At 35.9% G+C, this 24,727-nt stretch overlaps 3 protein-coding genes and 1 long non-coding RNA gene across 7 annotated transcripts in view; 2 read left to right on the top strand and 2 right to left on the bottom strand.

Moving 5' to 3' along the window:
- The window catches only part of LOC307126597 (uncharacterized protein), a 28,415-nt gene extending 27,320 nt beyond the window's left edge, over nt 1-1,095 (bottom strand). The window contains exon 1 of one of the 3 annotated variants that reach the window (XM_079817208.1): nt 535-1,095. In XM_079817208.1, the coding sequence (XP_079673334.1) occupies nt 535-601 (67 nt within the window). In that variant the 5' untranslated portion in view covers nt 602-1,095. The remainder of the gene's footprint in view (nt 1-534) is intronic. The other 2 variants (XM_079817207.1, XM_079817209.1) reach the window with 2 other exon arrangements.
- taf3 (TAF3 RNA polymerase II, TATA box binding protein (TBP)-associated facto) overlaps nt 1-24,727 on the top strand; it is a 996,662-nt gene that overhangs the window by 682,987 nt on the left and 288,948 nt on the right. The gene's annotated exons all lie outside the window — the stretch shown is intronic.
- Nucleotides 3,020-6,683, bottom strand: LOC307126601. The gene is made up of 5 exons (XR_013816512.1): nt 6,507-6,683; nt 5,753-5,805; nt 4,931-5,097; nt 4,139-4,374; nt 3,020-3,564 (listed from the first exon to the last, which is right to left on the bottom strand). It is a non-coding gene; the product is annotated as an uncharacterized lncRNA (long non-coding RNA).
- rbm17 (RNA binding motif protein 17) lies at nt 11,541-24,395 on the top strand. Of its 2 annotated transcripts, none has more exons than XM_079817199.1 (14): nt 11,541-11,638; nt 11,980-12,127; nt 12,471-12,587; nt 13,241-13,407; nt 13,590-13,655; nt 15,351-15,466; nt 15,644-15,694; nt 16,317-16,443; nt 18,810-18,961; nt 19,208-19,267; nt 19,604-19,680; nt 20,049-20,147; nt 20,270-20,342; nt 23,815-24,395. In XM_079817199.1, exons 2-14 carry the CDS (start codon nt 12,005-12,007, stop codon nt 23,916-23,918), a joined length of 1,332 nt encoding a protein of 443 aa, XP_079673325.1. In that variant the 5' UTR covers nt 11,541-11,638; nt 11,980-12,004; the 3' UTR covers nt 23,919-24,395. The 2 variants fall into 2 exon arrangements, with proteins under 2 accessions (XP_079673325.1, XP_079673326.1); XM_079817200.1 differs by having other exon boundaries at nt 11,563-11,816.

The following is a 24,727-nucleotide window of genomic DNA, read 5'->3' as shown; positions in this document are numbered from 1 at the left end:
TAATACATTTGTTTCACTATAATGTGCATTAGGCCTAATGGTCACAGTCAACCATTGCTGACCGTTTTGGATCAAATTCAGCAGTCTTTTAATCACGGATTTACCCTGTCAATGTTTCCCAGTAGAAGGCTATGGACAGTAGTATGAATAATAAAAAAGGACAGTATTTAATAATACATAAATAAATAAATAAACAAGCAATTCCTAATATAGTAGGCTAGAGCATAATATAATTATTTTTCCATTAGGCTATAGGAGACTGTCACGAGAATGAGTTTTCAATGATATTTCAATTAAAGTTTCTTCTCTAGTTTCTTTTTCCACGACGTGGTTTCGTTTTTTTTTCTTTTTTTTTTTTTTTTTCTTTTTCTTGAAGGCCATGTGATGTACGAGCATTTCAGCCAAGCGACCCCATTTGTAGGCTAGTAGAGTCCACAGTTACAAACCTCAACATATGTGCAATATGCAATAACGCTGTTCAGGTTTGCCAAACATATAAATGTGTATTTTCCCGGTACGTTACTGAAAACTTACCGTTTGCTCTGGCAATATTATGTTGATAAGCGGCCGTCATGAAAATCAATATACCAAGCATATGCATGTCCACGTGTCCCGGTGAATTCAGAAGGAAAGCCGTCGGGTTAATCCTCACGAATGTGTATAAAATCACACCGCCACGCAGAGATGTACAACATTTGTGCGTTTGAGTGGAAACGTCATATCCACAACATCTTTCACTTTCACTTTGGGCGCGTCTAGCGAGCTGCGTCTAAGTTCCACTTGCGAAATAGACTTGAAGAGTAGGCTACACAGTTAAGGGCACGTAGCCTATATGGTTTGCTCTTATATTATGTGTAGGCTACTGTAAACGAACGCCTGCGCACTGTCTCCAAGATCATGCCGCTGTACGCTCAGGGCATTTTTTTAAATTAAATTTAAGATTGTGAAATAGAATAAGAAAGGACCAATCACAATTCACTATGCAATATAGGCTACATGCTGGGAAGAGAGCCACAGTGGAAAGACACTGAGCTGACAGACAAAAGAGAGCAGGCAGCACCGTGACATGCAGCAGCGAGTTAGTCAGACTACTCGGAGGAAATAAACAACTCACAAATTCTTGAGATCAGATAAGGGACAAAACACGTCCTAAACACAAAGTAAGAATACCAACAAAATTACTTAAAAGGTTACATCTAAAGGACATTTATATATTCTACCCAGGACATTCATTGCTTATACTTTTAAATCATTTATTTATTATTATTTTAAAAGCACACTCTACACTTGGATACATAATTTAACATGTAGCCTACATGTTAGGCAGGTTTTACTCTGAGGAGCACTTACTATTTCCTGCTCATTGTGGATCTCACAGTGGGACACAGTCATGTAAAGTTATATATTTTTTAATATTTAACCAGACAATATGGAAGTCTCTGCGGTCACAGCTTTAACATGTCAACTCCGTCATCATCACAATGTAAAGGTTAATGTAAATAGTTGTTGTTATGTAACATGGAATATCAGAAACTCTTACGACAAAGAATAATTCCAGGAAACACACTTTAATCACAAATACTTAGAAAACAGGAGAAAACCACACTACTTCAAATGAGAACAGACAGACTAAGGCCACATCCATACAAAGCTCGAGCTTTCCCTATCCAATCTTTTTTTTCCCCCTCATCTCGAGAAATATCTGCGTACACACAAAACCACTGAATCCGACTCAAAACTATAGTATACATGCCAGACAAGTATGTGGCGCTGTAATTCTGCCACAGAGATGCATTAAAAACGGAGAAGAAGACTTGGAGCATGCACATAAACCTCGAGACGTGGGGTAATGACATCATCGTTTCACAAAATACGGATTGGCTGTACACATGAAAACGCAAGAGTGTCTGTTTCAGATTTATCCACTCTGGGACCCGGTTTAAAAATATAGCGATTTCAGGCTCCCAAAACGGCAGATCCGTCTGTACGGAACGCTTATAGGATGCAAAATTTTTACGTATTCAGCTAAACGGTATAAATGCATTGATCAAACAAAGGGAACTAATGAGATAATTGAAGGATGACAGGTGAATGAAATGACTGATTAAAAACACTATAGGTCACAGGGAAACATTTAACCTTTAACCTGCATAGGCTAAAGGCCAACCAAGGCGAAGCCGAAGGGATGAGGAAACCCGGAGAACCTGTATGGGTTGGTCTCCAGGCTGGTCCAGATAGGCTGTTCTCCACTGTGTTGTGTTTGCAAGGCTCTCTCGCTGGTGGTGAATGGCTGGTCTCTGGCAGTGTTGGAGTGGGGCTGGTGGTGATGTTATCCTCCGCGGGGGCGATGGTGAAAGGCAAGTTATTATTCACCAGCACCCACTCCACGAATGCAGCGAAACTGTCACGAGGACCGCTCCCCGGAAGGCATGCTTTGGACCACTCACAGAGGCTTTATATGTAAAACACGCAAAGTGAGCAGTCTGGATAGTGCGTTTCACACGGCAACTCCAAAAAATCCCTGGTGTGAGACTCCAGGGAGCCGTCCCTCTGCTCCTGGCATAACAGGGCAACTGCAGGAATGTCCATGATAACAGGGAGGAGGGAAAAAAGAAACAAAAAAAAAAAACAGTTTAGGTCTGTTTTTCTGTTAAGTAACGCGCAATTTCAGAAACTCTCACGACGAGGAATAATTCCAGGAAACAGACTTTAATCACAAATACTTAGAAAACAGGAAAAAAACACACTACACTGTTAGACATTTATAAGAGATTTTACAGTAACTTACTGGCAACACTGTTGCCAGTAAGTTACTGTATTTGAGATTTACAGTACAATAACCGCATTTCAGTTTACAGTAACTACATGTTACTGTAATTTTGTAATACAGTACTGTTACTGTAAACCTTGGTTAACAGTGCATTAATCCTAATCCTATTCAATAATTAATACTTACTGAATTACATTAATTCTTACATTAATCTATCCTACAGAAGTAATCCAAACAGACAATTATTATGAAATATAAAATTCTTTATTTAAAACATTTTAAGTGCTTTAACTTAAACATGTAAATGTGTGGAAAAAGTTCACTTTAAAACATCCTCGAATCAAATCTTATTTTCAGAAAATTATGTATAAAAGTAATCAGAGTGCATTCAATATCACTTATTTTACATTTTATTTACATTTATGCATTTGGCAGACGACTTGAATTGCATTCAAGATACACATTTTACATTTTGTCAGTTCTTGCTTTCCCTGGGAATTGAACCCATGACCTTGCTAGCGCCCCACACTATTGTTTGAGCTACAATTTTAAAAACTCTGCAGAAAATAGTTGGTAGAATACTGTAAATAGTTGGTTGAAGAATACTGTAACTTTGGTGCAAAATACACATATACATGAATAAAATATAAACAAAGAGCAAATTAATTCTGAAACAAGTTATCACAACACAACACAAACACAAGTTTCATGTCTGTACCGATCTGTGCCATCTTCCACATTGGATGATTTCAAACAGGAACCAGGATTCTGCTCCATTATGGCAAGAAGTCCCTCTAGATAAGAATGATATGAAGTTAGTCATACAATTTGAGTATACACAAACATTTTACACTGTTGGAATTTAATAAAAAATAATAATCCCATTACAATTCATCATAATGGTAAAATACTATTTTATAGACAGTTAACACTTTGAGGTACACCTAGCTCAACGTATGCTGTCTAGTCTAATCCAGTCCTGCAATGCCTTCATGAAGATGTGAAATGAAATGTTCAGTTTTTATTTTAGCTGGTGATTCAATGTTATGAATATTTTGAAGAATGTACTTTGTAGTGATGCTGAACCTGATTGCATATTAGAGAGGTGTCTCTGTTATTAGCTTAACAAAATTTATATTGAGTAAAAAACTAAAGAAAACTGTTAGTACATAATAGTAGCAGCAGCACAAACTACATGCTCCAAAAAAGTAATATTACTGAATCACCTCAACATGATTTCACAAACTATTTAATCAAAAACAACAATGTAACCTTTTATTGCAGGATGGATTACATGTATACTGCATTAGCTTTAGTAAGGTATCCTCAAACTTAATGCTGCATTCACACGGGACGCTTCTCATTTACTTTGAATGGTTGACGTCATGCGTTGCTGAACTGAATTGTGGGTTCCGTCGCGTCGCTTCACTCACGTTGCAAGCGGCAGAAGTTGAAAGGTGTGTTGGACATCAGCTGTGGCTGGATGCAACCAATCGGCGAGAGTAACCGCATGCAGGCGGGGAGGAGCTGCAAACGGAGACGTGAAGTCTGACACTTTCTGCTTCCCGCAGTGATGCTTGCACTGTGTTTGCACACTTTATCAGCTGAAGTGAAATAAATGCAATATTTGTCAATGCACAGATGTTTCAGAGACATTTTTTGTCATGTAATACTTTATGCACTACTTAATACAGCGTGTGTTTGTACAAGAATAAAGTTAACATACAAGCCTAAACTATCAATGAAGTGGGGGTCTACGTTTTTCATCTGTTTTATTTTGATAAACATGACAATATAACAACGCAACTACATGAAAAGAGATTTAACTGTTATAAAAAAGAGATTTGTGCGCATTAGAGGAACTGAAGGTTTTAGAATAAACACGAAACACATGTGATCGCTGTCATGCGGAGAATCTGGCCAATCGTGGAACAGCTGTGTCATCATCAAAGTCCGTGCAGTCGCTCTGGAGAAACTGCACCGGCTGTATTAGCCGACTGCTCTCGAATTGCTCTCGAGGTGTTTTGATGCCATACGTCACTGTCACGTGGCGTCGGCACTGTCTCAAGTCAGACAAAATTTCTAACCGGCATGACGCCCTGTGTGAATGCAGCGTAAGTGTCTGTGTACATTACATATCCTATTAAAAAAGTGTCTCACCAAGTCCAAGTTTTTCCATTCAAACTCCATTAGGTGGCGAAGGAAGGATGACACTCTGTTGTTGATTACAGTGGTCTTCCTGTTCACAACTTCCCCGGTCTTCCGACTCACTCTGGTTTTGGTGGTGCATCTTGTTCCCTCCTCTGGGTTTTTCCTCACGAAAAAAACTTAAAGCAAGAGAAAATTAAGAGAATAAAGATATTTTAAATTTCATCACCCTTAATGCCTTTGCTTTAAATGTTTTTGGTAACACTTTAGTATAATGGTCCGTCATTAAACGGATAGTTCACCAAAAAAAAAAAAAAAGTAAATTCTGTCATTTACTCGCCCTGTTGTTCTAAACCTTTTAAAGAATTTTTGTAAACAGACAATTTTGAGGCACCATTCACTTCCATGGTAGGAAAAAATTACTATAGAAGTGAATGGTGCCTCAATCTGTTAGGTTACAAACATTCTTCATCTTCTTTTGTGTTCAGAAATGTATTCAGGTTTGCACTTGAGCAACATTATTCTAAAGTTTTGCCATGTTTTTTTCATAAATTATATTTCATCTGCCAAAATCATCCAAAAATTGTCCAGGACTGCTTCAATTCCAGAAAATAAAATTATAATCTGTCAGTCCTGGACAAACACAGTTTTGGATTATTTTAGTATAATATAATTTATGAAAAAAAACATGGTACATGGCTAGTTACAGCTAAAAAGAGGTGGAAAAACTAAATAATTTTGTGATTCTGTTAAACAGACCCGACTAAAACATACAAGAAAAACTTTGAATTATCAGTAATATGAGGAGAAACAAAGAGGACTAACGTTACTTACCGTTGTATGAGTTCCAGTGTCGCACAGCACAGGCAGGCTCCTGGTATTCTTATCTAAAATGTAAAATAAATAATGTCAATCCAAATGTAAACTTTGTTTGTTAACGACATTATTTTTGCAACTAGTGGCCAACGTTAATTTACTAACTAACGTCGTCCTAAATGTACGCTTAATATGCTCGATAAACAAAATCTTCATTGTATTGGTAAAGTTAATTCAATAAACTCACTAACGTTAAGTCTTTTTAAAAATAAAACGTTAGGTTTATGTTACCTCAGTTTTAGTACCAAAGCTGAAGCAAATGATAACCTAACGTTATGTAAAGTATGTTGTCCGGGCCGTGAGCTCTCTCCTCGGGCAGTAACGTTACACACGACGCTGGCTGCACTGGTTCCTAATCTAATTCAATAAACTCATTTTTTTTAAATAAAACGTTAGGTTTGCCTCAGTTTTTAACAGCAAAGTTTAAGCAAATGATAATCTAACGTTATGTAAAGTATGTTGTCCGGGCCGTGAGCTCTCTCCTCGGGCAGTAACGTTACACACAACGCTGGCTGCACTGGTTCCTAATCTAATTCAATAAACTCTTTTTTTTTTTAATAAAACGTTAGGTTTGCCTCAGTTTTTAGCAGCAAAGTTTAAGCAAATGACCGGACTGTCCGGTCCGGACTGTGAGCTCTCTCCTCGGGCAAAACTTACAACGCTGCACCGGTTCCTAATCTAATTCAATAAATTCATAAAACGTTAGATTTACCTCAGTTTTTAGCACCAATGCTGACAAGCTAAAATTGGGGTGCAGACAACCGCGGATAGTAGGGATGGCAGACGCGAAACAGGCGTTTCGGGGCTTTGCCGAGATCCCGAAGCGCAGATGTTTCGAAACACTGCTCCGAACTGTGGTTCGAAACACCCATGTCACGTGACTATGGCTAAATGAAGCTTCAAAGTGTTTCATCAGGTGGCGCCTTCCGAAACTGCGTTGATTAAAGGGGGCGGGAACAAGCCACACAGTCACACATCTGTATAAACCTAATTCACCACAGTTTAAAAGTGAAGTAAATCCATCTTCACCTCGTGGGTTTTTGTGAGAGGAGAGTGATTTTGTGATAGCAGTGATTTTGTGATAGCAGTGAGATTTATAGTGCGCTTTGGTTAGTTATATTTAGGCTAGATTTAAATTAGATATATTGACTGATAGGTATAGACAGTGACATATAGTATAGATATAGTGACACATTCATATAGGCTAAGTTAGATAGTGACAGATAGATAGCACAGCATAAGTTAGATATATAGAATTATATTGATATAGATTCATAGGTGATATATAGATAGATATATTAATAGAATATATAAAAATGGAGGCTGCACGCAAGAGATGCCGTACATCTGTGGTGTGGGAGCATTTCCATTTGGAAGCACCAAATAAAGTGAGATGTGTGTATTGTGATAGGCAGCTAGCCTTCTGCAACAATACATCATCCATGTATTTACATCATCCAAAAATATTTGTGCATGCCAGCAACAAGTGTCCCTTGTGAGAGGATTTTTTCAAAGGCTGGAGAAATTATATGTAAAAAAAGAAGTCAGCTGAGTCCTTCAACAGCAGAGCAATTCATATTTTTGAATAAAAATGTTTTGTGACAAATGTGACACATTGTGGCTTTATTTATTTTATTAATGTTCATTTTGTATAACAAACAAAATATATATAGTTCTTTACAATGACGAGGCTACAGGTTCCATAAACCCAAAAAAATTCCATAAAACCAAGATCATGTAGTTGTCAGACAGATGGTAAATTTTTTTTTTTACATGGATCATTGTCAAGGTATTTCAGATCAACACATGGAAATGACCACTAGATGGCGCCGTAGAGACGGGTGTCAGATTGATTCGAAGCTTCGAAACAATATGACACATTTGCTTCAACTGCTTCAGTGCTTCACGAAGCCTCGGTCTGCCCATCACTAGCGGATAGTACAAATCACACTTACCTTGCTTGTTTGCCGTTCTCACGGGGGATGAAAAATCTTCGCAGGGTGTCCGGACACAGCTCTCATGTTCTCTGGAACCGTGAGCTCTCTCCTCGGGTGAAACTTTCAACGCTGCACTGATGGTTCCTAATATAAATCTAAAGCAAATCCTGTCGATCCCAATTGTGCCAAATAGGCCGTTGTGGTAAATACAGTATTATACTTTATTTTTAAAAAATACAGGAAATCACTGTATTTGGTGTTTGACGTCATAGAAAATACCCATGATGCAACGGGAATTACAGTTATTTACTGTAAAGAGAATTTACAGTATTATACTGGGTGATATATAGTAAATAACTGTACAAATTACAGAAATGTCTAACAGTGTACTTCAAATGGACAGAGACTTTAGCTGTTATACGTAAACATTTTGTATCGCATCAGCGTTTCGTCCGGATCCGGCGCTTTGGGAGCCTGAAACCGGTATTTTTTGAAACCGGGTCCCAGAGTGGATAAATCTGAAACCGACACCCCTTGCGTTTTCGTGTGTACAGCCAATCCGTATATTTTGTGAAAGGATGATGTCATCACACCACGTCCCGCACAGTAAAGACTAGAAAGGGGTACAGCTACGGCCACTGGGCATGTGCACATCAATATTGCGTCATTTAATTACTGTATTGTATTTGCATTATTGTAAGGGTGGGTTAGGTTTAAGGTTGGGGTAGGTGTAGGCGTTAATAAAACACAATCTGGTAAGTAGCAAATTTATTTACTGTTATTTTATTGTGAGATTTTGCCTCACTTCCTATCGTTTGCTGTACCCCTTCTAGCCACCATTCTTCTTCTCCGTTTTTAGTGTGTTTCTGTGACAGAATTACAGTGCCACATACTGGTCTGGCATGTATACTACATCGTTTTGAGTCGGTTTCAGTGGTTTCGTGTGTACGCAGATATTCTTGAGAGATAGGGAAAGCTCTGGCTTCATGTGGATGTGGCCTAAGGGAGGACTCAGGGTGTAAATGCATTGACCAAACAAAGGGAACTAATGAGATAATTGAAGGATGACAGTTGAATTAAATTAATTATGAATATATGAATTAACAGCACAGAGAAACTAGGTCACAGGGAAACACAAAGAAATCGAGCATAAATGTAACAGTTGTGGGATAAATCTTGCCATTCTTTAAAATTAAACTAATTAATTACACACCAATTACACAAATGAGGATCAGGAAAACTGAACAAAGGATCCACGTGACAAATGAAAACATACTGAAAGTCCATGGCTGCGTCTGAAAAGACAGATGACTAATTTTCTCACTGCCTTAGACAATGACTTATAAGGCAGCATTTGTGCATGAAGGTACCTCATGAAATTGATTTCGGACAGACTTTTAAGGCAGTGCAACAGTTTAATGATCTACAGCAAAATGAGAGCTTTGGGGAGAACTAAACACATATTTAATTCCTACATTAGTAATTTCTCACTAGAAATCACATCAGAAGTGGAACATTTTGGTAAAAAACTTACATTTTCACATATTTTCACAGCCCATGAAAACAGATACTAACATAACGGTGACACATATGGGGAATTCTTCTGATGGCGTTTCATGATTCTATTTACATACTGTATTTTTGGCCCCAGCTGGACCTTTGTCAACACTGTCAGTATTTGTCAACTCCATCAGTATTTAACACTGTCAGGTAAAGGTTTTTGTTAATTTTGAAAGAAATGTCTTATTCTTTTTTCAATTTATTGTGTAAAACTGTTAACATCAATGGAACTACATGATATTATGTCTTAATTACCTAAGAACATTGGTGATATGTGTAATATTAAAAGGAGGGAAGAGAATTAAGTAATTTAGGATCTGGTTGTTCATAATAGTCTGAAAAAAAAAACAGAGAATGTATTTTATGACTTGCACTGTTTTAGGATAGATTAAATTACATTATGCTTTTTAGTGTGTCTGATGGAGTTGACACAAATTAAGTTGTGAAGTGAATAAATATAATTTTTTGGGAAAAATATTTAGAAATAATCCTGTTCCCTTACGTGGTTCATTATCTGTCTACAAAAAGTTAAACATGAGAAAATTTTCTCGAAATTATGAAATTATGAAAAATTATCACTGTATGCACAAAACATTTTATCTTACCTCTAAGAGTTCTCCTAAATAGCAGTAAAAGTTCTTAAGAGTTTTCTCTTAACCTACAGTATTCATAAAGCTGCTGAGACTAACTTTCACTAAGGACTAGAGAGAAGTCTTATGAACATGCCGACTTTTTGGGACTTATTCACCGTATCCCCCAGAGTTAGATAAGTCCATACCATTCTCATCTCCGTGGATGGTGTAACTCTCTCTGACACACCCACCGCTAGCCTAGCTTAGCACAAAGAATGGAGGTGAACGGCTCCAGCTAGCCTACTACTCAATAAGTGACAAAATAACGCCAACATTTTCCTATTTACATGTTGTGATGTTTACTGCTATTTAGGAGAACTGTTAGTGGTAAGATCGGTATCGGTTCAGATCCGAAGAGAGGTCAGACAGGCGAGAGTCGAGCCGGATAAACAGTCCGTTCAATGACCTAATTCAGACAAAGAGTGAGAAAGATGTCAGACATGCGAAAAGGTCAGTACAGGGTGCCAGTCAGCATAGACAAGGCATATCAGGGTCAAGGTCAGAAGTGAGCAGAGATAAGACCTTTATCAAAAGAACACATAATACCAAAACAGAGATACAGAAATCTCTCTCCTTCGAGAGAGAGAAGTACACACACATGATATTCTTTATTCTTTAAAGAAATATAACAGGAGAACAGGGGCTATTAAATAGGCCTGGGGGAAGTCAATGGGGTCTTCAATGAGAAGGATAGGTGTATAAGAGAGGAGGCACAGGTATCTGACCCGACCCTTCACCTGGTATTTAAAAATCAATAGCTGGCCTAAAAAGTATTTGAGATTTCTATAAACTTCTATAAATTCAAAGTGAAGACTTCAATGGCAGGATATTCATGCAATGTTCAGCATGTTTAGCTTGCAGAGATTTTTTTAATTATGTAAAGAAAAGCAAAAAACAACCAACTGAAATGCACCTATAAGTGGCACACTCAAATATGACACCCAGTAACGTGGACACGTCAACCAAAGTGTGCTTGTTTTATTACACAATGATCTTAAAGTGGATTAACTGCATTTTACATAAATACAGATTATTAAATTACTGTATAGCTATAATAGGCTACAGCCTATACCGTTTGTTGCCACGGTTTTAAGTGATATTCTGTTTAGAGAAAAATGATTAGGCCTTCACCATAATCCATGACCTATGGCTCTCCTTATGAAGACTAGCCTATAAAACAAAAGGAAGCGTGTTAAACTGTGAATATTGGAGATGTGTTATTTACTTACATATACGCAGTTTTATTCATTGTGGATATTGTTGAAAGTTTTTCATGCTAATTTAAATAAGACCAAATATTCACCACATTCTCGTGAGGCCCCAAAATGCTGTATAATTTTTTATTTATCTTTTTACAAGTTTGTGAGCTCTACAAATATTTTATTTTTATATTTTTATACCCGATTGTTCTCTTATTTTGAGAAGTTATTGCAGTTATTTTCTCTTTTTTCGTGTTCTGGTTTTATTTTCGTGTGCATAATTGTTCAATCTTTGCATATGAACGAATGTTCAGGAATAATGTAATGTTAATGTTTATTTAAAAAGCAAGGCTCTGCACAATAAAATACGATTCAAACTGGCGTCGTGACGACGGTCGTGACGCGGGGGCGTTTGGCCGCAGTCGGTTGTGATGTCATTCGTCCGCGACAATATTCTTCTAGCGTGTAATGCTAACCGACAGTGCAGAACGAGCAAAGGGTTTATTTTCGTAAACGGTGTGTATTCAGATTCCGATTTTTGACCAGATAAAATGCATGAGTGGTTTACGTTCAGACAATAATCGTTTAATATATCTATATAGTACAATAAGCGTTGCAAGCCGCCTGGAAGTGAATGCTAAATGTATAAATAATACTTCACTGCAACAACCATATTTTACCATATTTTTGTAACGTAAGTTCTAGCTGCAGGTTAATTTAGATCATAGTTTTATGTTTACAATGCATATACACGTCTAACTGACAATTGGTGTGATACTTTAGCTTTTGTTACATAGCACACTGATGTTTGGAACACGTTTATATGTATAATTCTGTTTCATGTTTGTGTATTTCAGTGTTTTTGTTTGGGAAGGAGGTAAAATGTCTTTATATGATGATTTGGGGGTCGCAACGAGCGACACTAAAACAGAAGGATGGTCTAAGAACTTTAAACTGCTTCAGTCTCAGCTGAAAGTGAAGAAAGCTGCATTGACACAAGCAAAGGTTGGTCTATGTTTATGCCACAATCTTTCTTATATTAATAACTGGAGAGTGTAAGTGTCAATGTTCCCATTGTCATGTAAAACCTGAAAATATTAGGGAATTTTACAATTATGATTTCCATAAAATATTTAAATAGTTTTTTTAATGTTTCTATTATTGGTTAGAATTAAAATAATTTTTAATTTTATATATATATATATACATGTGTGTGCGTGTGTGTGTGTGTGCGTATGTACACAATTATCCGGTAATCACAAATAGCTGGAAAAGTTATGGAAATTAATTCTTGAGATGTGGAAAGTCGAAAAGTGTGACTGACAAATTAACCTGACTTCTTTTGCAGACTCAGAGGACGAGACAGTCAAATGTTCTAGCTCCAGTTATCGATCTGAAGAGAGGAAATGCAGCAGATGACAGACAGATCTCTGATACACCGCCACACATCGCTGCAGGGATGAAGGTAAACAACATGACATGTATTACCATCTGATTATTGGCATCTAGGGCTGCACGATTTAAAGCTCCAGGCTAGATGTGTTTGCTTTAGTGGCCAACAAAATTGTGATTTATGTATCAATGGCCCTGTTTACACCTGGTATGAAGATGCATTTTGGTCAATCAGATCTCAAGTAGACAATGGAGACACATGCCTGTTTACATCTGGTGTGTTAATCTGTCTCTTTTGTCCACTTTCAACCACTTCTGTTCTGATTTCTTCGAGGGGAGGCTTTATGGGCAGGCAAATGTAGATCTAATGGACAAAATAAGCTTGCACAGTTTACATATGAATGCATTTTTCAACTGAAAATGGACACACTTAAAATGTTTTAGACCCCGTTTACACCTGTATTTAGCGTCGTCTACTTGTGATCCGATTGACCAAAGTGCATCTTAATGTCAGGTGTAAACAGGGCCAATATGACTTTTTTTAAATTTACTGATCCAAAATGCTCCTTCTAGAGTTTTCAAGCTACATCCACCAAACTCTGACTAGACCTTCAGACTGTTCTGACTTTAGTGTGCTGTATATTTTCAAACAAAGTGGTTTGTTATACTAAGTTGCCCTTCATAGAACATTAAGTTTCATTGACTGTGTGTGTGTGTCCATTTTAGGACTCTGTGTCAGGGGGGTTTTCATCCGGAGATGTGCTGATTCCATTGGCTGATGAGTATGACCCCATGTTTCCCAACGACTATGAGAAAGTGGTGAAGAGACACAGAGAGGAACGACAAAGACAGAGAGAACAGGAGCGACAGAAGGAGATTGAGGAGAGAGAGAAGTATGCATCCACAAGGGCTGCACAATATTGAAGAAAAATGCAATATGCAATACATAATGCGATATTCGATATGCGATACGATGATGATTTAAGTGTTATGAATAAATTAATTATATTCAAATATATTTAAAAACTGAAAATGATATAACCAAAATACATGTTTTACATTCTATTTTTTTAAGAGAGGAAAGCATCTCTACAACTTCTGAAAGTCAACAACAGTGTTTTACTGTAGCATTACATAAAAAGTAAGTGTCATTTTAACGTCAGTGTAAACCAGGGGTTTCAGGTAGGCCTACATTAGGTTTATTTAACGAAATTTAATATTTAAATGTAAAAATAAAACACTGCTTCACTGTTTAAATTAAATATGCACTCATTCTTATTAAAGCTACAAAAGCTATTCCGTCAGGAGCAGTGACTGGTTTTCCCTTTGTCTGTTGTTGTTTGATTAACATTAAGCACACAGACGGAAGCAGGTTTATTAGGCTGCTGTCACTTTAAGAGCTTCACTGATCATGCACGGTTTCTTTCTCAACTTTTTACTCCACTTACGACTAGGATTGCAAATTTTGCAACATTGCAACCCTACTTATGACATAACTGATTGTGTTTATGCGAATACTCACCAAGATGGCAGTTTGACATGATTTTGTGTGTGTTTGGCCATGTAAGCTGTGAAAGAGAACTGAAATCGGGATTACGCTGTCTGAGAGGTGGCTTTTTATGCGCATGTGTAGGCCCTGCTTCACTTATTGCGCCTAATAACATTAAGCATGTGTCCTGTCTATTCTCTGCTGTCTGCGTCAACCTAAAACTTAGACTTTTCGTAATCTTTTGTATTAAAATCATTGAGTTGCCGTAAGACATTCTATGTACATTTGCGATATTCCGATAATTTTGATATATCATGCAGCTCTAGCATCCACAATACTTAAAGGATTAGTTTTCTCCAGAATTCAAATTTCCTGATAATTTACTCACCTGCATGTCATTCAAGAGGTTCATGTCTGTCTTTCTTCAGCCGAAAAGAAATTTAGGTTTTTGAGGAAAACATTCCAGGATTTTTCTCCCTATAGTTGACTTCAATGGGGTACAACGTGTTAAAGGTCCAAATTGCAGTTTCAATGCAGCTTCAAAGGAATAAGGGTCTTGTCAAGAAAAATTATGTCATTTTAGATTTTTTTTTAAAAAGATGCGCGTCCACAACTTTATGCATTACATAATCACATTGGAAAGGTCATGCACACACACGTAGGCAGAAGTGTGAAAAAAAAACTCATCTTATTTTCTTCTACAACTTCAAAATCGTCCTACATCATTGTTTTACCTTTTTTTTGTAAAGGGCGTTTGACTTAGTCTTTGCACTGAAGAAAGAAAGACATGAACCTCTTGAATGACATGAGGGGGAGTAAATTATCAGGAAATTCTGGAATTAACTAATCCTTTAATTTACACTTAAGGCTTGTTTACACCAAGTATGTTAAAGTTAACTATAATGATAACTATATTACCATCCACACCAATGCTCAAACATTCTTTTTATTATAATCCTGCACTGCAGTAATGTAAAGCTGGATGGATTCTAATTGGCTGTCAGTGTTTTTGTTATTCATCAGCTGGAAAATCGCTCTAAAAGGGATTCCAATTTTATTGTTCTTCTGTTGTTATTGTGATAGTTGTGGTGTGGACTTCCCAATTCTTACAGAATTAGAAAAAAATTATTAAAACGCACATAATTCCAATCAGTTTTGCGAATTGAGCCAAAACAGGTTTGGTTTTTTTGCTGTTCAGATTACACAGAACCAAATGTATTTAATATTCTGATTCCATAAAATCAGATTTTGGCTGCCTGTCTGTACACCAAACATATGCCCGATCTTCACGCGTCTGTGTTGTTTTATTGTCCATTGTGTTGTGACCATTTTGCCCCTGTCTGTCAGGAAACGTAAAGAGAGGCATGAAGGAGGGGGAGCTCCAAGCGGATTTTCACGTTTCCCGAATCCCGAAGGCGAATCTGATGAGGAGGAGGACTTTGATAGAGAAAAGAGGAAGAGGAGTGAGTTCCCTTTGAAACATTTCTTCATCACTTCTTTCTCATTTTCTTTTATATTGGTTTTAGTCATATATTGACAGTTGTGATGTAAATTAGCCTAGAAGTTAATACCATGTTTAAACAAGGGCCCTTGGTATAATCATCTGTGTGGTTATAAGATGTTGTTCATATGGCACACAGATGTGGGTGGAGCTGCCATTGCCCCTCCGACATCACTAATGGATCGAGACCGTAAGTAAATCCCATAGACCTTTTAAAAACCTTTATTTTCCTGTTTTGCCACGTTCAAAATCACTATACACTGATGAGCCAAATCAATAGTCACAGGTGAAGCAAATATCGTTCATCATCGCCAAACTAGGCCACATAATAAGGTCTAAGTCGATCAAATGTAAGCAAACAATTAGTTCTCGTAATCAGTGTGTTGGATGCAGGAGAAATGGCCAGGAATAAAGATCATTGTTCAATGGTTTGAGGAACATGATGAAGAGTTCAAGGTGTTGCCCTGGCCTCCAAATTCTCCACATCGCAATCTAATTGCGCATCTGTGGGATGTGCTGGACGAACAAGTTTGATCCACATTGGTTCCATCTCACAAACTACAGAACTTAAAGGATCTGCTGCTAATATATTGGTATTAGATACCACAACACACCTTCAGGGGTATTGTAGAGTCCATACCTCGGTGAGTCAGCGCTGTTTTGGCAGCACACGAATGTTTTGGCTCGTCGGCGTATGATTTTGATTTTGTGTGTTGTCAGTTTCTCTCTGATAGGTTGCAGCTTTACATAGTATCAAATCGAGTTGTGGGAAATGTGAGTAAGTAACAAAACTGTGTTTGTTTTCATGACAGTATCATATTCATATGACGAAGATGGTCGCCAGAGGTCAAAAGCTGCAATCCCACCTCCTGTGTTCGATGACTCGGATAGACCACGATCGCCTCCTGGACCAACTAATTCATTCCTTGCCAACATGGGGTAAGAGCCCTTACAAATGACACCCCTACACTCAGAAACAAAGTCATTATGATTCATAGATATAGGGAAGTTTGTTATTGGCCACTGATTGGGTGAACACTTTGGTTCTCAATTTACACCAGAGAATTTGGATTTCCAGAAAATTTTGATCCACAAAAAATATTTATATATTAAAACTTAGAATGTTTTTTTTAAGATCAAGTAATTTAGATTTCCCAAAAAAAGTGATTCAAAAAAATAATCTAAATGTCACTAGAAATAAAAAAGCATTTCGATTTAATCTAGGGCTTTCAATCGATTAATTTTTAATCGTGTGTAACTTTAGTCGTGTGATTTAATCGCTCGCTTATCGTGAAATTAAGCATACGCCATTTATCTCATTAAACACATTCATTTGGTCATCATTTGCTATATCCAGCAAAGTAAACAATCAAATTGAAGGGTGATTCTCACAAAACTGTATTTTCTGCAAGTTTCAAGGATCATTTGAGACTCCAAAGGACACCAAATAACCAAATATAAGGAGTCCATATAATTCTGTTATATAATACATTTATACACACCTAAGCACCATATACTGACACTAACTGCACCATGGTAGGCTACTGTGGCAGAAATGTGAGATATTCATATAGAATTGTATTATATTATTAATGTAGACTAGACATGTATTAAATGTATTAAAGGAGTAATGGAATATTATTACAGTATTTTTATTTAGCTATAGAATTTGTGCATTTATACGCTACTAAATGTTTTTAGGCTACTGTTTTTCACACAAATACCATAGAAACCAGATACATTTTACCATGACAGTGAAGAGCTATAGGAATGTTTTTAACTGTGGTTATCATGATCTAAATCTATGATACCATGGAAGACCAATGGTTCATTGAATAAAACTGTCATATATTTAAACTTTACCATATAAAAATGAGGTTGTTACTCCGTGTTTTTGTTGATGAACATAAATGTACATCTAACTCCTAACTAGTACTACTGTCAACTCACTGTCAAATGTGCATTTCTTAGACAAAACATGTAATATTATTAATACTGCAGCTGAAGATATATGCCAAAATCAGGCAACATAAATCTGTTTCATGACTAGAAACAATATCACCCGTTAGCACATGCAGAAACTCAGACATCAATTTTTTTCTATTAAGAAATTTATTTAAGGAAAAATGACTGGAAAAGTGTAAGGAATTCAAAAACATGTGTTCTGGTTTCTATAACTTTCACTTAGGAGCAAAAATCTGCCTTTAAATTTAAAAGAAATAAATATTTTACATTTATCGTGATAATTATCGATATCGACTGATATGAAAAGATTTTATCGAGATCATTTTTTGCCATATCGCCCAGCCCTACTTACAAGGTAACACAATGTAACCTTGCTCTCCCCACATTAAGTCCTTGAATCTGATGGTATTGGACCTGGAAAGTTCTTGAAATGTCCTTGAATTTTAAGTTAACCTAGGTGTGGGAACCCTGCTATTCTCTCTGATATGTCTGATGTAATCAGCCTGGCCTTCTTTACATTAGCGCTATTTTGGACTGTTTGAATGAATTCAATAACTGGATCCCTGGAATCTTTCCCAGAGTTTAACGGCTTAAAGTGGCCTGATCAGAATCGGGTTAAAGAGTTAGAATGGAAATTTCCTCCTACCAGGGTTACAGGTGCTGTAGATGCTCAGTGTGATTGTGATAAACTCCCGACTTCTAAGATCAAATAACTGTGTGGCGAACATTACGTTAATGACTCCGCTTCACGTACTTCTGTAATTTATTTGCGTTAATTGAGTTCAATTATTTGACTTTAAATTAATTGCATGCATTAACGCTGACAGCACTAATTTAATCAGATCATTTTGATTTAACCAATAATCTCATTTAAATACTTTTTATAGAATGAATTTAATTTCCAAAGAATTTATTTTTAAGAATTTAGATTTAACAAGAAAACTGTAGATTTAACCAAATATTTGCAATTTAGCTAAAGCATTTAGATTTAACCAGTACATTTGAATTTAACCAATAAATAAATCTAATATTTAATTTAAACAAATATTTTAAATTTAAAGATATTATTTAAATTTAACCGGAAAATTGTGATTTTTAACTAAAATAAATAAACTTAATAACAATTAATGGAGAATGTATTGTAAAGCGTTTTTTTTTTAGATTTAACAACAGAGGTTTAGATTTAACCAGAACTTTTTGATTTAACAAAATAATGAATAAATCTTGCAATGTTTAATATAAATGAAAGTTTAAACAATGTATTTAGATTTTCCAAAACTTAAAGAATCGAATATTAAATCTAGAATTTAAAGTTCATTGTCCGTTTGTGTGTTTTTCAGTGGTACTGTGGCTCATAAAATAATGCAGAAGTATGGATTCCGGGAAGGACAGGGCCTGGGAAAACACGAGCAGGGGTTGAGCACGGCGCTCTCAGTGGAGAAAACCAGCAAGCGTGGGGGAAAGATTATTATTGGAGACTCAACAGAAAAGAGTGAGATCATATATATACACAAACACATAGCACCCATGTACAAGCTCACATCACAAAATCAAAACAAAGATTGTTGTTTTTTATTTCGAGTATCATGTTTGTTTTCAATTCCATGTTTTGTCATTTGCGCAACCATGTATCCACTGTGTGAGTGTATCATTTGGTTCATTCACATTTGTGTGTGTGTGTGTGTGTGTGTGTGTGTGTGTGTGTGTGTGTGTGTGTGTGTGTGTGTGTGTGTTTCAGCATCAGCATCAGCATCAGCTTCCAGTCAAAATGTGGCTGATCCACATGGCTCTAATTCAGGTTTGATTTTATTTTATTTCCTGTTTCCCATATTAATCATTTCTTGTTTCCCTCACTGCTTTTCACTACATGAACACAAAGGAAGAATCATATTTAATCATTCTCATTTATATGCACCAGTATAACATTACATAATCATAAACATAATGCAGATATGTAAACATGATGCCTCACAGAAACATTATTGATAACACAAGCAACTCAGAGTTTTGATTTGATTAATTGACATTTATGATATTACTGTTATCCACATTAAAAGAAGCTGACTTTTCTATTATATGAAGCTGTATGTTTTGATATTTGAAATTGAAATGGAAATCTGAATCTGTTTTTCAGCGGATGCCTCAAAGAAAAACGACGCCAACCCGCTTACAGAGATTCTCAAATGTCCAACAAAGGTGGTGTTGCTGCGGGTACGTTTTGTCAATCATCCTAAATTAAATAGAACTTCATAAATGTCTTTTTTGGAAAGCACACTGAGACTCCAGATGCCAATCGATTTTAATAGAGCTTGCCATTAGCATGTTACTAAGCATGTTACTAATACATGTATGTGTTTGTAAATAATAAATATACATAATAGTTATACACAGTGCACACACACATATATATATTAGTAAACACAAACTTTTATTTTGGAATGCGATTAATCACAATTAACAATTTGACAGTTCTAGTTAATTTCTGCCCCTTTTGACTGCTTATTGCATGAGATATTCAAGACTATTTAGCCAAAAATATTTTTTTGAGGTTAATCTGCGCATAAAAACTGTGTGTGTAGAACATGGTTGGAAGGGGAGAGGTGGACGAAGACCTGGAAGCCGAGACTAAAGAAGAGTGTGAGAAATATGGCAAAGTCACCAAGTGTGTCATCTTTGAGGTGAGGGTTGTGTCGAGCACCTCTCGCATGCCGCTGAAAGTTTACCTGCTTGTGCATGTAAGCTGCATTTCTATGTCATTTCTAGCTGACATGAAACCTGCGTGTCTGGCTTTTGTTTTAAGATCTCAGGTGTGTGTGACGAGGAGGCCGTTCGCATTTTCCTAGAGTTCGAACGGGTCGAATCGGCCATTAAAGGTGAGCGATTAAAGGACAAACTTAAAGAGTGTGTGTTGGTGTGTGTCGGTGGTCTTTATTTCAAGCGCCCCAGATCTTGCTTAATAAAGCAGGTAAGTGTGTGAGGGCCATCCCTTAGGTGTTACATCACTTGGCTTGTTACATCACTTCCTCAAGGGATTGCAGACCAAACCAGTTTTCACTCACTCACTTTCAAACACTGACCGAAATATTAACAAGCTGGATGTTAACTCATTCTTTAAAGCATTTTTATCCTTAACAAGGACCGTTTTAAATTTAATAATTTGATTTGTATATGCGTATTATATAAGTTATAATATATAGTGTGTTATGTGTGTTTGTGTGTGTGTATATATATATATATATATATACACACACACACACAAACACACATAACACACTATATATTATAACTTATATAATACGCATATACAAATCAAATTATTAAATTTAAAACGGTCCAAAAAGAGCTTGAAAACATTACTTAAGTCTCTTATGCTCATCAAGCCTGCATTTATTTGATAAAAAATACAGAAAAAAAACTCTTATATTGTGATATATATATATATATATATCACAATATAAGAGTTTTTTTCTGTATTTTTTATCAAATAAATGCAGGCTTGATGAGCATAAGAGACTTAAGTAATGTTTTCAAGCTCTTTTTGTTGTTCATGTTGATTGTCCTAATTATTATTCCTGAAAAAGAACAAGGAAAATGCACTTGTCAAATTGAATTAACATCAAGCATCTGAAACAGTTCATAGAGGACTGAATATTATGATGACATATTTGATTTCCTGTGGGATAAAAAATAAAGTAAAACACTTAAATAACAACAGGGCTAAACCACACCATTTAAAAAATAAATAAAAATAAAATAATATTTACAGATACAGCAGCCCAAAAAACCTTTGAACACTTTAGCTACACTTAAAGGGTTAGTTCACCCTAAAATGTAATTTAGCCCATGATTTACTCACCGTCAAGTCATCCTAGGTGTATATGACATTCTTCTTTCAGACGAACACAATCGGAGATATATTACAAATGTCCTTGCTAAGCCAAGCATTATAATGGTATTGACTGGCAGCCCAAAATTTGAAGCCCAAAAAAGTGCATCCATCCATTATAAAAGTAATCCACACGGCTTGGGGGGTTAATAAAGGCCTTCTGAAGCGATGCGTTGTGTAAGAAAAATATCCATATTTAAAACTTAAAAAAGTAAAATATAGCTTCCGCCAGACCCGCCTTCTGTATTCAACTTACGAAGAAAGTGTAATGCCTCTCGCAGTTCAAAACGCTTAAGCTACTTCCGATGTCATTGTCGCACCAGTTACTTTTTTTTCCGTAAGTTTAAACATTTCTGAATGTCACAGTGTGTTAGATAATAAAATGTCAAATATTACATACTGATCAATATTAATGTTTATTTTGAAGCTAATTACACAATGTAAGTTTCCAATGACTTTTTTTGGGGTCAGAAAGAAAAATATTTCGAAAGAAGCCTGTTATGCTCACCAAGGCTGCATTTATTTAATTAAAAATACAGTTAAAAATTTTTTTAATATTGTGTCACATCATTCTAATATGCTGATTTTTTTTGTGGAATATTTCAGATTAGAAATATCTAAAGAACATTTATTTGAAATAGAACTCTTTTGTAACATTATAAATGTCTTCATTGACTAGCACAATGCGTCCTTGCTGAATAAAAGGTGTACTACTGGTGTTTGTTTGGGATGACCTGTTTGACGAAGGAGTGTTTGGGGGAAACCTGCTTGAAACGATCATAATTTTTGCAATTCTGCAGCTAAAATTATACACTTTAACTCCCAAAATACTGTTTTTGGCCACTGTCAATCAGGTATCTGAAAACAAAGCAAGCCTGAAAAAACACAGTCTCAGTCTGGCATTTCATGCAGGGACAACTGTTTCACTTCCCAGGGTAGGGCTGTAAGTTTTAAGAATGCAGCAGTGCAAACAAATACGTTTATAACCATTTGTTGGGAAGGCTTTTGTATGTGGTATTTGTTTAAACCAGCTTTTTAAACCGGCTGTGGAGTCCCCCTTGGGTTTTTTTATTTTTTATTTTTAGAATAAGGGTATTTTTTTAATCATAGATCAGATCATTGTCAAGAACCCACTTCCTTAAATGGTTTAATGTGATCTCATCGTAAATATGATGAGATCACATGGGACCAAACATTTTAATGATAGATTTAGCAGCCAAGCAAGCTCATCTGTGTCAGCTCTTAGAAACCTTATATTTGACATTATATGATTGGGAAGTCAACAGGTTTTCCAGGTGCAAATTTCTCTCTTAATTTTTCAAATGTTTTTGAAAGAAGTTATGCTCACCAAGGCTGCATTTATTTGATACAGTAAAACACAGTAAAAATAATAATAGAGTAAAAGTAGTATTAAAAAGTAAAAATAAAAGTACCGGTAATGTTGTGGACAAAAAAAAACACTTTTCAATCATAATATGGTAACACTTTATTTTACTGTGTCTTTGTTACACGTTACATAGTAATAACAGTAAATTATTAGTAATTACATGCAACTAACCCTCAACCAAATCCTACCCTAACCCTATAGTAGGTACATGTAGTTAATTAATATTAATCAGTACTTAAATATATAATTACACTTAACAATGACACCTTAAAATAGTGTAACCATATCTTTTTTTTAATTGTAATTTATTCCTGTGATGCAAAGCTGAATTTTCAGCATCATTACTCCAGTCTTCAGCGTCACATGATCCTTCAGAATTAATTCTGATATGATGATTTTCAGCTCAAGAAAAATGTATTATCGATGTTGAAATCAGTTGAGTTGCTTTTAATTTTTTTACTTTTTGATCACTTTTGATCAGTTAAATGCATCTTTGCTGAATACAAATATTAACTTCTTCTTTTTTTTTAACTCCTACCCTAAGCATTTAAATGCTTATATTCTTTTTGTTTTACTTCAAATCAACATTTTGAAAACTTGCAAAAGAACAGGAAATGAAATAATATCCTGGCAACGCTTTGTTGTATTGAAACAAAGCTCAATATCTTATTTCCAGACTATGACCTTAGTATCTGTGTAACTTTTTAGGACAGTGCCATCAACTGGTCAGAAGTTATAAACAATGCTAAATCTATCCACAGCCTTTAAACTTCTTGTCCTAAAGTCACAAATGTTATAAACAAACAGTTCTATTTCAAATAAACAATTTGTGCTCATGGCCTCATAATTGCAGCTTTATCAGAAATTGTATTATTTCATTATATATTAATAAATATTCAATTTTATAAATTAAATATTTGGATTTAATACCATTTAATATATTAGTTTGTGTGGCCTGGTGCATTTTAATAGCTACATATTTTTACTATATTTGTTTCATGTATTTTTTGGTCTTTTTGAATGTCAACATAACTGAATCTGTGCTGCTGTTGTTGTTTTTCTTCCTCCTCAGCTGTGGTGGATCTGAATGGGCGGTACTTTGGAGGTCGGGTGGTGAAGGCCTGTTTTTATAACTTGGATAGGTTCCGTGTTTTAGACCTGGGAGATCAGGTGTGAGTGGGAGATCCAGACCTGCAGATTCAGGAAAGAGTAAACACCAGGAAGAAGTTATTTCTGTATATAGCATGAGTAATTTTATACACCCTTGTAAAACATTAGCTTTTTTGCCCCTTCCCGCAATACGTTTTGTAATGAGGATTTAATTTGCTCTTTTTTAAAATTGCTTCTAGTCTCTCTCTCTCTCACACCACAGTTAAAATATAATTTTGTCCTTGTGAATAAGATGTGATGAAGAACCCAGAATTAAAAAATGCTTTTGGGAGAATATTTTTCAGGGTTGGTTCTGTTTTAAAGGTAAAATGTTACTTTTTCATATTTCTGCACTTTTAGATTTTCAAAACACGGCTTAAAGGGTTAGTGCACCCCAAAATGAAAATTCTGTCATTAATTACTGACCCTCATGTCGTTCCAAACCCTAAAGACCTTTGTTCATCTTCGGAACACAAATGAAGATATTTTTGATGAAATCCGAGAGCTCTCTGACCCCTCCATAGACGGCAATATAATTAACACTTTCAAGGTCCCGAAATGTAGTAAAAACATAGTTAAAGTAGTTCATGTGACTCCAGTGGTTCAATCTTAATTTTATGAAGTGACGAGGATATTTTTTGTTCGCAAAAAACAAACAAAAATTACTATTTCTTCTAGCCTGTGTCAGTCTCTTACACTGTTGACGCTGTGTAAATGCGTGGACTTCCAGAATGCTGGCTTACCATTGGCCAACGCTGTTCACGTGAGCACCCCGATGCAAGATACGAGTCGTTCTGCCGTAGAACTAGGAAGCGCTGCACTGTTTTCACCAAGTC

This window comes from Gobio gobio, assembly GCF_949357685.1.
Source record: "Gobio gobio genome assembly, chromosome: 5".
In the NCBI taxonomy this organism is placed as follows: domain Eukaryota; kingdom Metazoa; phylum Chordata; class Actinopteri; order Cypriniformes; family Gobionidae; genus Gobio; species Gobio gobio.
This window is presented reverse-complemented; position numbering and strand designations above follow the sequence as displayed.